Here is a 15,152-nt window from a genome sequence, read left to right as displayed (position 1 = left end):
CCTCCACTCTCTTTCGTTCGACTCACGTGATTGGTCGATTTATCATGAATTAACACCTACTAGGTTGGAAATACTAATTACTCAAACAATTTTTCAAACTAAGGCATTGCAGTGTTTAATGATTTCTATGGATGATGTTCATGAATTCTCAGCTGCGCCGGTTATTGCTTGGCTTATGTATACTAGGGATTCGTTGCGCCGGTTGCATTTTAATGTGAGGACGTCACCGGTTTTTAACATTATTGAGAAATGTGGTAGGCAGAAGTTGGAAGTGTTGGCATTGGCTCGTAATTGTATTACGGGTGTGGAACCGAGTTATCAGAAGTTTCCTTGTTTGAAGTCGCTTTCGTTAAGTTTTGTTAGTATTTCAGCGTTGGATTTGAGTCTTTTACTTACTGCTTGTCCAAGGCTTGAGACATTGTCTATGGTTAGTCCGGAAATTGCGATGTCGGATTCACAGGCTTCCATGGAGCTTAGTAGTTTTTCTTTGAAGGAGTTCTCTGTTGAGTCATTTGGTTTGGATAAATTTGTATTAGAGGCGGATTTGCTCGAGCATTTACATCTTAAAGATTGTACCTTTGAGGTTTTTGAGTTGATTGGCAAGGGTACTTTGAAGGTTTTGAAGGTTGATGATGTGAGTGTCATCCATCTTGATATTGGCGAGAATACAGAGAATCTTGAGATTGTAGACGTGAGCAACTTCACGATTATGTGGCCGAAGTTTTATCATATGATCTCAAAAGCGACGAAGTTATGTAGACTTCGGCTGTGGGGGGTTGTTTTTGATGACGATGATGAAGTTGTGGACTTGGAAACGATTTCTGTTTGTTTTCCTCAATTGATTCACCTCTCCTTAAGTTATGATTTAAGAGACGGTGTACTTAATTATGGCTTGCAAGGTTTGTCTCTTCTGGTGAATGTGGCGGTGTTAGAACTTGGATGGACTTCGATCAACGATCTTTTTGCAATATGGGTTGGTGGGATTTTGGAAAGATGTCCCAACCTTAAAAAATTGGTCATTTATGGTTTTGTTTCAGAGGTCAAAACACATGAAGAGTGCCAAATATTTGCAAAATTTACTGAATTCATCATTCAAATTGGAAGAAAATATACAGATGTAAAGGTAGAGTTTGAATATGAGTAGTGATTTCTTCACTCATCATACAACAAGAAGGTACTTCTATATTGCATGTGTTTCTTTGTTCATTGTTGCCCATTTCCTCAATTGTGAATCACAAGAGTTGAGTAATTGTAAAGTGACAGATTCTGTGTAAAAGAGAAAATTTTGGTTTCTATATCTTTATTTCTACTTCTACCCTTAGATCTTAAGCCATATCAATTCATGGTTTTTCGTTTGCTTTTTGCTGCGGTACTGCCTCACTTTACTAATTCCCTAATCCCAATTCTAGTAATTATTTTTACTCTAGATCTTTTAACTTTACATGCTTGAACATATATGTTTTCTTTTTGTATCCCTTCGGGATAATCTGAATTTTATAACCTGTTTTTTTTCTTTCCGGAACATGTAGTTTCAGCCTTTGAAGTACTTCCTCCGTTCCTAATATTTGGTCGTATAAGTTTTTTATTTTTGTCCCAATACTTTGGTTCTTTTAAGAGATCAAGATATAATTAATGATGCTTTTCTTTTATACGCTTACAAAAACTAAAAGCATACGTTAAATGATTTTTACTTTTCTTAGTAAACTTTGCAGAGTAAATATTGGAAGATGAAATCATCGTTATCGAATGATCTAATTGAGAATAAAGTACATTAAAGTATTTATACAAAAGGAAACAAGAATCACGTTAAGTACATGGGAAAGAAAAGTAGTCTAGTGTAGCTTTTGGGAGTAAAAAACTAATAACTAACACTAACTACATCTAACTGCATTGTAACCAATCATCTGAGTTGTTAGTGAACTTGCAAGCTGAATATGGTGTAGGTGAGCTGGAATTCTCCAACATCCTCCACAAGGTGGAGCTAGGTAGATCTAGGTAGTTAATCCCAACGTTTCTCGGCGAGATCCCGCTGTCCCGGTGCAGTGCAGTGCCTGACCGTAATGGTGTGGCCCGCGACAGTGTGAAACAAGATCCTGACGAGATCCCTCTATCCTGGCATAGTTAATCCCAGCGAGATCCCGCTGTTATTTTTTCCTTCTCTATTTTGTTGTTTTTACTTGCACCTAGGAAGAAGAGGAGGAAGAATATGCTAATGAAGATGATGCTTATCTTTGATTACTATGATAGAACATACATATGAGTTTTAATATTTAGTTATTTAATACTCTATGTTAAAGATTTCAATACGCATCATCTTTATGTTCTTGACTTTTGTTGGTATTTCAATGTACGATTTGACTAAGAGTAAAACTTCTGGATTTTTATTATGAATTATGAATGTTTCAAAGTTTGAGTCATTTGTAGATTTTACATTAAATATATGGTTATATAGTATTATTCATGTAATTTGTCCAAAAAATAGCAGTTATCCCGCCTATCCCAGAACGTGCTATCCCACTTGTGGGCTTGGCTCACCGCCATCTTGGATTAACTACTTAGAGGTAGATGTCTACCATGCCCAACTTGGATGCTAAGACGGTGAAAGGCTCAGGAAAGAAGGACTTAGTAAAGAGGTCAGCAAGTTGCTCCATAGAGAAATAGGTAGAAGGCATAGGGCACTAGCTTGAACTTTGAGGCACAATGTGGCATTTATAAGTGTTCACTGTGCTCATGGAAGACATGGTTAGCTGCAATATGAAAGAACACTGGTTGTCACAATAAAGCACAGAAGCATGGGAGCAAGTCACATACAGGTCAGCTAACAAGTATAGAAATATCATTGGATCTCACAAGTTGCAGAAGCAAGAGTTCAGTATTCAGCTTCACCAAAAGAACAAGATATTGTATTTTGCTTCTTTGTATGCCAAGAGACAAGAGAATTACCAAGAAAGAAGCACATACCATTGGTAGATCGACAAGGATCAAGATAGCCAGCCCAATCAGCATCTGAAGCCCAAAAATATGCAGATCAGGGTCGCGGGGAAAAAACAAACCCCGACCAGGAGAGCACTTAAAGTAACAAAACACGTAGAAATCTGCTTGGTGATGAACTTGAGTACGATGGCTCAAGAATTGGCTTAGTTGTTGAACCACAAATGTGATGTCAGTCCTAGTGGTGTTGAGATAAAACAGTCTCCCAATAAGTTTTTCGTATGAAGGAACGTCAATGTAAGGTGCACTGTCATCTTGATGGATGGATCTGAGGGAGTGCGGATGGGCATAGAACTGAGATGACCATTGTCATTGATGAGGTCAAGACAGTACCTGCGTTGGCAAAGAGATATGCTCTTGGAGGACTGAGCAACTTCAAGACCAAGAATGTACTTGACGGAGTTTGATCTTGAATGAGGAGTAGAAGACTACAATTTTACTCAATCAAACTATGTAATGGATATTTACTTTTTGCCTGTCAAACACCTGCTTTTAGGGATTTGGTAGTTCTATTCCTGGTTTTATCTTTAGAATGTGAAAAGGTTTTGCATCCTCGAAGTCTCTCTTATTTGAAGCTACCCTTGCTTGCAAGTGCGTAACTCCCCTACCACTAAAGGAAGATTTTAGTTTAATTTGATTAGGAAAGAGTAGGGGAGCAGTGTTGTCAATTACGGGTTGTGGAAAAACGAGACAAAGACAGTTGTACCAACTTCCTGAAACCTTTTTAATTTTTAATGTTATGAAGTTTCTCCTTCTCCCATCAATTACATCATACCTCCAAAATTGCTCATTGCTGCATGTATTTTATCCTCCTCCTTTTCCTTCCATCTTTCAGTCACTTGTCCCGGTTTGTAGGTTTCAACGAATCAGTGGGGGAATTGTTGCGAACTAATTTGCAAAAGTACCACGAACCAGTACTCATGTACCAATTTGCAGTTCGTAGGGGGAGGAGCGAATTTTGTTACTATGTGCTATAGTGCTATAGCGTCACAATATTAGCTATTTGCCAATACTTTATACTAAATAGCCTACTGCGGAGCAATAATGATTTATTCAAAATATGTTATGCTATAGCGCTATAACGGTTATTTTACAAGGAGGATGGTTAACTACCAACTTCTTGTGGGAATTTAACATACATGTTTCAGAGGAGAAACTAAGGCTACTTAAAGGAGTTCAGGCCAATATATGATTAATTTCTCGTTTTTATTGTAGTTGTTGCTCAACTTAAAAGCTATTTCAACAATTAGCTTATTTTACTGCATTCATCAAAGTTTGGACATTTGCAAAATGGAATGCAATGATTCTTTGGTGCATTACTGTTAGTATCAAGGCATGTTCTCAAGGAGTGAGATGGACATAGCATATTGTAGGGATTTATATATGTAGAAAGGAGGGATTAAGTTACTTAAAAAGGGTAAGTTCACTGTGTCATTGCCTTAAATTCCTTTTCAATGGTTCAAAGTAAAATTTAATTAGACTTACGCGATGAGAACATTCAGTTCATCTAGTAGTTCATATTTCTTCGCAATGCTAGAAAGGGTCTTTGGATAGGGGTGTTACATTAGTGGCATTAGAGCTAGTTCAGTCTTTTAGGAATCTCAAAGAAATGACTTTTATGATTGTGTTGCATAATGTCAATACAAACTTGTTGGATTGTTTCAGGTTGAAAAATGTAGTTTATTTCTTAATTTGTTGCATGAGCATATTGAGATAAGATACGTTTAATTGAACATGCACTATTGTGGGTAAGGGCTTTAAGTATGGATGACTAGAGGATGCATATATTATATATTAAGGATGATGAGTAGAAAATTAGAAATCATGATGGTCCATCCAATCAGTTGTTGTTCCTACGTATAATATGAAACAACAATGACTAATGCCAATACCTTCTATTTTCGTGATAGTTGATTGACTAGCATAGCTTATAGATAGAGCTAGTGATGTTATCTTTGTACATGAAAAAAGTCAATCGATAGAGCAGACGAGATTGAAGGTATTAATATACTCTTTCATCGTTTTTATTTGTCACAAATTATTTGTCATTTTATAATATCAATCTAATATTAATTACTTTTTTTTTACTAATATATATGTATTTATTGTATCTCAATTCATCATAATTATCAACTAACTGTAATTAATAAGGTTATTGGAGTAAATAAAACTTATTTTATCATTGAAATCAACAAAACTGATCATTTTTTAATAATTGTGCACAACTCAAATCAGACAATTAAAATGAAACTCTAATTAGACAAAATGAATTTGAAAAATAAAGTAGTATGATTGAACTATAATGATTCACACAAATAATTCTTTCATCCAATTACGTCTTTAAATATAAATTTTTGTTTTCTCAAAAAATAACATCCTTTATTATTTTTTAAAAAATTATTAAATATAATATTTTTTATCAAAATATTTTTAATTAAATTTTAATTCTTTGTTCTACCCAAAAAATTAGTTATTTGATTTTTGAATTTTTAGGAAAAGAGAGTAAAATATGTTGAGTCAATTTCACCTCTATTTCTCTCCACTAAAATTATTCTCATCCATTTGAACTAAATAGAGCTTACACATCTTAGAGTGTGAATCACACTATTCCAACAAGACCACGACGAACACCTCATATATCGCTGACAATTATGACCACGTCAGCAATGCGTTGATTAAAATTCATCATTCCGAGCATTCGCATGCTTTCCTTCCAAAACAAGCAAAGCAATGAGATATGCATTACATGGCCATCTAATGAAACCAAATGAGTGGTTTTCTAATGAACCAACATCACCACACCTTAGTGTTAGTGGTCGTGCCCGCACGGTGTAATTCCCTCTTAAATCTTAAATCAAAATACACATTCTTAATTAATCATTTTTTAATATTCATGATCAATGTCAGCACCGTTTTATACAACGCGTGTACTACCTTATGATTTAATCACCGTTAATTCATTTAAATAAGGTTTCTATAATTTTATAATATAGCAATTCATGTACTTTTCTAACAAAAGTTGACAATTAGTAGGACCTTTGTTTCATAGAATCATAGTTTCCAAGCATTAATTACAGAATATGTGCCTAACATCTTGCAATAAAGCTTTTGTATATCATATTACATATACCGTGTAATCATTCAAGAGCCTAAAAATACTCAACATATCCAATTGTCTCGTTAAAAATTTACTTGATTATTTTTGTCAAAGATGAAAGTGTGTTTTTCTTTAAAAATTAGTTATACCCATATGTTTCTTATAATAAAAATAAAAACTTAAAAAATGCTAACAACTAAATCTTGTATTTTCTTGAATGTTTTTCTCCGTAATAAATAACATAGATCTTTGTCCTTATTTTATAATTTTGATGGACCGTACAAAGACAGATTAAACATCAACAAAGTTCAATTTAAGAGAAGAGAATAAATTTTTACAATATAGTGAATTCGAGTTTGAATTTTCGCTAAAAAAAATATCTAAATTTAGTGTTCAACATCTCAAATATTTCATTCCATGGAAATAACTCATAGAAAAAAGAAAAATACATATTAAATTGAATCTTTACCTAAAACTAGAATTATTATTTACTCTATCTATTTTCATTTCTATATAAACAACCTCAAACTCACACATAATTCTAACACAAAAATGTTTTCAAAAAACAACCTTTGTCTTTTGCTTCCTATAATTTTCTCCCTCACCTCATCAATCACATTAGCCTCTGACCCTGATCCACTTCAAGACTTCTGCATACCAAACCCAACATCTTCTTCCATCAAAACACATCATCATAACAACATTCTCCTCCCATGCAAAAACGCCTCACAAGTTACCACCAATGACTTCATTTTCTCCACCATGAAATCTGCAGGAAACTTCTCAGAATCAGGCTTATCAGTCATACCTGCAAACCCTTCAAATTTTCCAGGACTCAACACACTAGGCATGTCATTTGCAAGAACAGATATTTTAATTGGAGGAATCAATCCACCACATTTTCATCCAAGAGCAACTGAACTTGTTCATGTGATTAAAGGGAGAGTTTATTCTGGTTTTGTTGATTCAGAGAATAGAGTTTTTGCTAGAAGACTTGAAGAAGGTGAGGTTATGGTGTTTCCTAGAGGACTTGTGCATTTTATGATGAATGTTGGTGATGAAGTTGTTACTTTGTTTGGTAGTTTTAATAGTCAAAACCCTGGTTTGCAGAAGATACCTTCTGCTGTGTTTGGTTCTGGAATTAATGAGGAGCTTTTGAAGAAGGCTTTTGGTTTGAGTTCTAAACAGATTGGAACCATGAACAGAAAATTAGGTTCCAAACAAGCTACTTAGATTAGTAGTTAAAGATGTCGTTCTAAATTGCGGTTGCAATTATGCATTCGGCTGCAATTGCAGTTGCGGACATCAATTTAGAATTGTAGTCATGTTGTATCATTACATTTCAATTTCAGAGTTTGAGTCATATGTTTTGTTTAAGTAATGTTATCTTTTGCTACTTTAATTGTTTTGGGAGTTTTCAACCCTTCTCCCTGTTTTTCCATCTCTCACTCTATCTAGCACCCACACCTAAATTGAAGGTGTGCCGAATATTTGACACGTGCCTGTGCGTGTCAATGTTTGACACGACATCAAAATATGTAGTTTTATTTAATCATCTGTATTATTTACATGCCAATACATTGACACAACATCAATATATATAGTTTTATTTAATCATCTGTATTATTTACATCCCAATATCAGTGTCCTATATGATACATGTGTCTTTGTTATTGATTTGTAGCTCCTGCAGTCTATGTGGTTGTCGCTGTGTCATTGCTGATACTTTGAACCATCAAATAATTCCTTTTCCTCTCCCCATCATAGTTATAACTAGATAAAATCAATCAATTTTCTAATAAAAACTTAAACTACATTACACATTGGTTAGGAGAAGTAAGTGTATTATGTTTTAGTCTATTTTGATAAAGATAAGTTTTTTTAATGATAGAACTCAAAAAAATTATTGATACTTTTCTCTGTGTGAGCATGAAAAAAAGGGAGTATAATTTGCCATAATAACTACAAGTAAAAGAAATTAGATAGAGCGTAGGAGTTAAAAAATGGTGTGATGAAAAGAGAGAAATTTCAATTCTTACACCCAATATAATACTAACTATACTAACAATATTTTTCATTAAAAAAACACAACTTTTTATGTAACAATCATAAGACCTTGCCAATTAAGAAATTTGAAAAAGGTGTTGGGAGGATGAATTCATAAAGCAAGTAAAAGACATCATATGCAGCATCAAATAAAAATCTACGAGTTTATGAGAAACCAGTTTATGCGTCTAGTGCAGGTAGTTCAACCCAATATGTGAGTTAAGAGATACCGATTGAATTTTAAAAAAGAGGTTACAAGTTTAAATCGGGAACGTTTCATAACCACTAATTTACTATTATTTGTTTATTAAAAAACTTTGGAGCCGTTTTTTTTAAGAAACCCAAATCTATATATCCAACTTACCAACAGCAGCACCTATTGAACAAGTAAAGAATACAATCATGTTTGCTATGGATAGCAGTTCAATTTAGAACATGACAATAACTTATTTCTTAATATTTTACGTAGGCAATTCACACTTTAGTAAGTAAGCACAAGAAATTTATAAGATTGTATATCTAGACAAACCATCCTCCACCAAATGCATTCATGTGTGTAGAAGTTATTATCTATCACCAAATTCATTTTACAAAAACAAAATATCCCAGCTTCTGATGAATTTTAAAACAAAGGAACAATCCGCGTATTAAATTATCAAGAAGTAACTGGACTCATCGATCCAACAGTCATTGTTGCCCAAAGTTTATCATATGAATTGTGATCTTCAATTTGAATTCTCCATAACAGAGATAAATATGCCGAAGCTGACCGCAATAGCCAATGACAAATACAGAAGCCTATTTCACACCTAAAAGTGTCTTAATGATAGTCTCACTCACACCATCGATGTGGGGGAAGAGGTGGCCAGAACCTGGAAGTTCATGATAGTGAATCCACGAAAGGTTTTGTGCAATGTATCGTTGTACTGTAACCGGAACCAACAAATCATCATCTCCTTGCCAAACATGAACAGAACCTTCATTGTTTGGAAATGGATTTTGAAGATCCAAAGGAGTATGTTCCCAGCTTCCAAATGCAATATTTAAGTCGCGGTGGACACTTTCATATTCACCTTGCTGTCTTACCTGTGCCTGTGGAAACCACATAAAATGGTTAAAAAAAACTCCAATGAGATTGATATTAGAAATTGGTGTTTTAGAAGAGTTCAGTGTCAATATTCCTATTGAAAATTTGAAACAAGACATAACTTTAAAAATCATGATTCATGAGAAAGAGAAAGTATTTAGTTGAAGAAAAAACTACAGCATAATATTATACTCAATTAAATTGAGGCCAATCCAAAATTTGAGGGTTCGATTGATCAACCACTTCTCAGTTGTAACAGATCAACTACTTTGGATTTACCCGAAAACTGTAACATCAATTACCAAAAGGACATGTTGATCAGTGGCGTATCTAGGACCCTAGATCAATGAATTCAAAATATATAAACTACAACCCTGATGCTAACCAAGCACTATCGAATTCAAATAGTGCACACAAGGACCAATTTTGTCTTTCTTCAACCAGAACCTAAAACAACAAAAGTCTTTTCCCACTATGTGGGATAAGCTATATGGAATTATGAATCAAATGATGCTATTGTGTTGTGTTTTAACAAAATAACTGTTGTGTTTCATTAAAAATGTAACATACATATATTTTTTTAACTTCCACATCCCTAATTTCAATAGAGCCTTTAAAATTCAATTTCTCACTTAAATATTCATCACAAATTTGGAAACAACTCCATGAAAGCCTAAACTTCAGGCAGTTATCCATGAATGTGGAGCAAAAATCGATAAATACAAGACACACTATGAAGAATGATTCACTTGCTATGCCGAGCTAACCAAGTCAAAGCAGCATTGGTCTAATAATTTTCAAAATAAGTAGCTTGTGCAGCCGATGTAAGTTCTGATATTCGCCAAAACAATCACCAACAAAATTCAAAATCAAACATCAATTTAACCAATACAAATGATCAGCTAAATTACTCCATGTATTGCATCCAAGAAAAAAAAAACAATTTTGTGATATAAAAAACCTTGATACTTACCGCATAGTTCACTTTATGTTCCAAGAACTTAATTGCAAGCACTTTGTCTTGTTTTGAAAGGATATCCGGACTACGAGCAACTGCACTACAAATCGGGAACCATCTTTGAGTGTTCCACCAGTACGTTAGCCATGGCGTATAGTGAGCAACACGAAGTGCCCATTGGTCTTGTAATTTCATTTCGTTAAAGGCGTCGGCAGTTAAATTTGCAGGAAGATCAGGCCACCAGTAGTTAACGACTGGGGCTAAGAGCGCTGCACCTGCCAGCCTGTTAACAATGAAAAAGTTTTATTACTGAGAAAAAATGCAGACAGGTCAACAACTGTATCTCACACCATTAAAATGTTGAAGAAGCAATAGTAGTGCAAATAAGCTGCATAATGTTTTGTTTGTAAACAACTTAATTGAGCACTTATAGCATAAGCGCTTATCATATAAGTGTTTATTTATAAGTTATTTATGCAACAAAAGAAAAAATAAAGTCAAATTATATTCATATAAGCTATGAGTTATCTAGAGTGCTTATGTATCGAAGATGAAAACAATTTATGAACATGTCATAAGTTGTTTCTATAAGATCTCTTGATAGACTCATAGGTTCTTGTGTCAGTAGATAAGCTCAAATAAGTCAATCTGACCAAACCCTAAATCATACCTGTGAGGTATGTACTTCAGGCAGTTCCAAACAATTTGTCCACCCATGGAAACACCAACCACGTAGAATTTGGACCCTAATTCCAGCTTATCAGCAAGTTCTTCTATATCCAAGGCAATGCTCTTTAACGTACGCTTTGGATCAGGGTCACTTTCTCCATAACCAGGTCTGTCAAAAGATACAAAGTAGACCCCCAATTCCTTAACGACGTCCTGCAAAAGCTCACATTAAATATAACATTATAAACCACAAAGAAATGTGAGAATGCTATAATAGACAGAAAATGTTATTTAAAAAATTACAGGCGATAGGGTGTCGGCAACCACAGCGTCATGCCTGCAACTGGTAAAACCATGAACAGAGATGATTTTATACTTCGCTTCGTCTTTTGGAACACCGTGCTCTTTGTATGCCAAATGTCTTCCATCTCTTAGTTGTATTCTTGGTGCTGTTATAGGTGGTCCATCAGGAGAGCCACATATCTTGGGAGGAGGAGGCTGAGTAACTTGATAAGCCCATGCTAGAAACCCAATAAACAACACTGCAAGTGTTGTTCTAAGTATTCCTGAGAGTTTGCAATGCCATATTAAAAACAGATAAATAAAATTGTAAAACATAAATTGTGGTTTGTAGTCCATAAGTCAATATCAAAATCACTCTCAGGTGCATGGAATTCGAATCTTTCAACCTTGATGAATCGATCAGGAGCACCAAGTTCAAACCTTAACTAAAACAATCGTTGACCAGATTTTATTTACATTTTGGCCAAACTCCAGATTACCAAAACTCATTTCTCCTGAGAACTAGAGAGTTAAAACTTAAAACCAAAAAATATAGCTTAACGATTACCTTATGCTAAACACAGGTAAAACTAGCTTTAAACCTCATACTAAGAGGTCAATAGGAATTGATTAAGGATTTCACTTGAAAGGCTTAAGTTCGGTTTTTGCAAACCTGACCTTGGCTGTCCCTGAACTTTAGCTTACTAATGATTAAACAATAAAATATAAGAGTTTGTTTGGATAGGCTTATTTGAATTTATCTATTGAGGTAAGCACTTCTAAAACTGTTTGGGAGAGCTTATGACATATCCGTAAGTTGTTTTCAACTTATTTCTATAAGTTCTTTAGAATAGCTTATGAAAACAGCTTATAACTTATATAAAAACAATTTGACTTTATTTTACTTTTTTGTTTTGCTGTGTTTGGTAGTTGGAGGAGAGGCAATGAGAAGGCTTTGGGAGGAGGGAAATAGAGAGAAACCGATCACCTTATTTGAGATAGTGCTTTTGTAGCCAATGATGAGAGGATATCTATGATTAAGATATTTTGAATTTTTAGAGTATTAAAACAACATGAAAATTATATGAAGAAATTATTAAAACCCTCAAAAATCCTCCTTCAATATATTTTTTTAGTTTCCCATGGACCAGTACATAAAAATCATCGGAAATTCTAACAAATATTGGCAATACTATTCAGAATTAATAGTTCATGATCCTTCTTGTCTTTATGGATAAGAAAGTAACCTAATTGATGTCGATTCAATACGAGAAACATTATTTCAGTCATGGAAAAGAAGATTATCACTAAAACACTACGGTTGTTGGAGTTTTAAATATTTTTCAAGTAGTAGTCCACGGCAGACCATGATCCATATTAGAATTTTCCATAAAGGGAAAATAATTTCATAATTCCAAACAACATACATATACAATATATGTATCCAAACAAAATAATCTATACATCTTTCTATATCCATCCTGATTTTTGTTAAACAAAATATGTGAGATTTTGACCTCAATTGTAAAGCTGAATAAAACAAGAGACGAACCATTCATTAAACTTTGAATAGCAAAAATTGAAACTTAGGTGAAGAAAAAAGAGTACCTGAAGAAGAAGAAGTGGTTTTATTGGTCCTTCTGGTGTGAGAACGGGCTGATGCAGCAGAAATTTTTCTTCTGTTAGCTCCAGCAGTAGCCATTGTGCGACAGATCTACAAGTAGAAAAGAAGAACAAAGTACTATACTATGTAGACCACACCACGGAGATCTTTCTTTTTCCTTCTTTTTTTCTTTTTCTTATAGTAATAAATTTACAATTCTTCTATCTTCCTTATAATTAATAATTGGAGAAAAGTCTTGTCGTTTTTGTTGCCATTTTTCCATATTTGTGTAATACTTTGAATGTTCCTAACTTTAAAAAACCAGGCTCATGTATGTTTTTCTTTTTTTTAATAATAGTAAAAATTAGTTTAAACCATACATTTCAGATTCATTTCTTATTTATAATTTTTTACTATTTTGAATTATTTTCAAATAATTAAATTTAATATTATTTTTCATTTTTTATTATTTTTACGGGTCAATATTTTTTTATATTTGATGAATTCATAGTGTGACAAAATAAAGAAGAGAGTGATAAAAACTGATATCAATTGAGAATTGAAATCTAAAAGTGAAAATTGAAAACTCAAATTCAATTTTGCAAACTAAAAGTGAGTGTAGTTTTTTAAAATTTCATAAGAGAAAACTAAAAATCACTAAGTAGAAAGCTTTATTTTTTTTGGGTATAAAAGTGGGCTTAAAGACCAGAGAAAAAATAACAAAAATAATTAATAAACAATTTTAATAAGCTTAGGGAAGAAGATCCCATAATTATCATTAATTAAGATGATCTTTAATTCATTCGACTGGAGAGCTAAGAGAACGAAGAACTCAATGTTGTTTAATGTAAGACTATAATTGGTAAGTCAATCCGCACAACGATTTCCTTCACGTCAGTCCGAGTCATCTTTCTAATTCTACGAAATAAGGTTGGAAAAATTTGATAATCCATTTGCTCTTAACAAAGCATATATATCAAGACTTTGATGTCACTCTCGACCACTAGGTTTGTAATCTTCTTTTGTCAAGCTAACTCTAACTCGTGCAACATTGTCCATATCTCAGCAGTTTACATATCAATTTTACGAGCATACCCCCTAATCCAAATTTTAGAAGAATCCTGAAAAAGACCTCCACATCCAACAATGGATGTAGAACTCTTGTAAGTACCATCACAATTAAGTTTGATCTAATTGCTATCTGGTCGGCTCCAGCGGACATGCAGAATCTCTAGTCTCAAAAGATGTATATTTCTCTTTCACAAGATGCGTGATTGTTTGAGTTGGATCATTAGGTCGTTGAAACCCTTCTTCAAAAATTGCTTTATTCCTCCATTTCCACAAAAACAAACACGATATCAAAAGGATGGACTGTCACTGAGTTCTCTGATACTTTGCAATATTATCTCTAGGATTGTAAGATATACAATCCCTGTAAGAAAAAGAGTAAAAATTAGTAATTTTTTTAGTAGGAACAAGTCTAATCTATACTTGTGTCGCATATGGACAATCCCTCAACACATAAATCATAGATTCTTCAGTGTCGGTACACGAGTTGCACTCAACAAAGATTGTTGAGTTCCATTTGTGTCATGTATGATTTGTCAAAGATCTCTCATGTGACATAAGGCAAATGAAAGTCTGGATCCGATGAGGGACTTTTCACTTCCAGATAATTTTCCAGTTGGTTTCACTAGCAGTAATAGTTTAAGTTGGAAAAATGTATTTATAAGCATTGCTTAAAGAAAACTCACTAAATCTATTATCACCTCAATCCAACTTGTTTTCACCATCTTCAAGAAGAGGAGGAGGAATAGAAATAATGTGATTAACCATATCGATAGTGAATCAATTTTGAAGCAGATCAATGTTACATTTCCCTTCCCTGTTTACAACATCTTTAATGATAAAAGCAGTATCTAAAATTAAATCAGTTTGCAACAAATTGAAGAAAAGAGGTTGCTCAATTGGGATCAAAAAATCAAGCCAAATATGGATCTTCCATCCCTAAGCTTCCAAGTAATATTCTGTTGAAATTCGTCCCAAATCTTTGCTAAAAATCTCCATAACAGAGAATCATTCGACTTGCAAATCATATTCTCCACCAAGTTTTGATATATGTCATACTTATTCAAGAGAACTTGACACCATAAGTCATTAGAATTAGTCAACAAATTCCAAAGTATTTTACAAAGAAAGGCATCATTCATTAACTGAGTTCGTTTGATGCCTATACCACCATTCTCCTTAGGCATACAACAAACCTCTCAACTGATCAAGTGAGCCTTACGAGTTGTCTCCCAGATAAAGCCTCGTAGAAATTTTTTCAACTCATTACAAATAGTTGTAGGGATTTTGGCATATTGCATATGAAAGTAAGGGATTGAACTCAATACATACTGATTCAAAGTAATTCTTT

At 33.7% G+C, this 15,152-nt stretch overlaps 3 protein-coding genes across 7 annotated transcripts in view; 2 read left to right on the top strand and 1 right to left on the bottom strand.

The window, feature by feature from the left end:
* Positions 1-3,726, top strand: part of LOC101488606 (F-box/LRR-repeat protein At1g67190-like) — a 4,911-nt gene extending 1,185 nt beyond the window's left edge. The window contains exons 3-4 of one of the 5 annotated variants that reach the window (XM_073366972.1): positions 28-1,174; positions 2,486-3,726. In XM_073366972.1, coding sequence (XP_073223073.1) covers positions 28-1,144 — 1,117 coding nt within the window. In that variant the 3' untranslated portion in view covers positions 1,145-1,174; positions 2,486-3,726. Of the gene's footprint in view, positions 1,422-1,943; positions 2,448-2,482 lie in introns of those variants that run through there. The other 4 variants (XM_073366973.1, XM_073366974.1, XM_073366971.1 and 1 more) reach the window with 4 other exon arrangements.
* Positions 3,727-6,615: 2,889 nt separating this feature from the next.
* Positions 6,616-7,702, top strand: LOC101488276 (germin-like protein subfamily 3 member 2). The gene has a single exon (XM_004493971.4). It carries the CDS (start codon positions 6,641-6,643, stop codon positions 7,319-7,321), a length of 681 nt encoding a protein of 226 aa, XP_004494028.1. The 5' UTR covers positions 6,616-6,640; the 3' UTR covers positions 7,322-7,702.
* Positions 7,703-8,623: 921 nt separating this feature from the next.
* On the bottom strand, positions 8,624-13,012 carry LOC101515525 (uncharacterized). Its single transcript, XM_004493970.4, has 5 exons — positions 12,739-13,012; positions 11,152-11,414; positions 10,850-11,061; positions 10,195-10,462; positions 8,624-9,226 (listed from the first exon to the last, which is right to left on the bottom strand). The coding sequence occupies exons 1-5, from the start codon at positions 12,830-12,832 to the stop codon at positions 8,933-8,935; spliced, it is 1,131 nt and encodes a 376-aa protein (XP_004494027.1). The 5' UTR covers positions 12,833-13,012; the 3' UTR covers positions 8,624-8,932.
* Positions 13,013-15,152: the final 2,140 nt, after the last annotated feature.

This window comes from Cicer arietinum, chromosome 4 (assembly GCF_000331145.2).
Source record: "Cicer arietinum cultivar CDC Frontier isolate Library 1 chromosome 4, Cicar.CDCFrontier_v2.0, whole genome shotgun sequence".
NCBI lineage: Eukaryota > Viridiplantae > Streptophyta > Magnoliopsida > Fabales > Fabaceae > Cicer > Cicer arietinum.
This window is presented reverse-complemented; position numbering and strand designations above follow the sequence as displayed.

Bases quoted from the DNA above. Each gene is read 5' to 3' on its own strand.
- LOC101488276 (XM_004493971.4), top strand. From the start codon at position 6,641: ATGTTTTCAAAAAACAACCTTTGTCTTTTGCTTCCTATAATTTTCTCC.
- LOC101515525 (XM_004493970.4), bottom strand. From the start codon at position 12,832: ATGGCTACTGCTGGAGCTAACAGAAGAAAAATTTCTGCTGCATCAGCC. The intron at 11,415-12,738 runs GTACTCTTTTTT...GCAAACTCTCAG, and splicing joins AACCACTTCTTCTTCTTCAG to GAATACTTAGAACAACACTT. The intron at 9,227-10,194 runs GTAAGTATCAAG...TGGTTTCCACAG, and splicing joins AACATAAAGTGAACTATGCG to GCACAGGTAAGACAGCAAGG.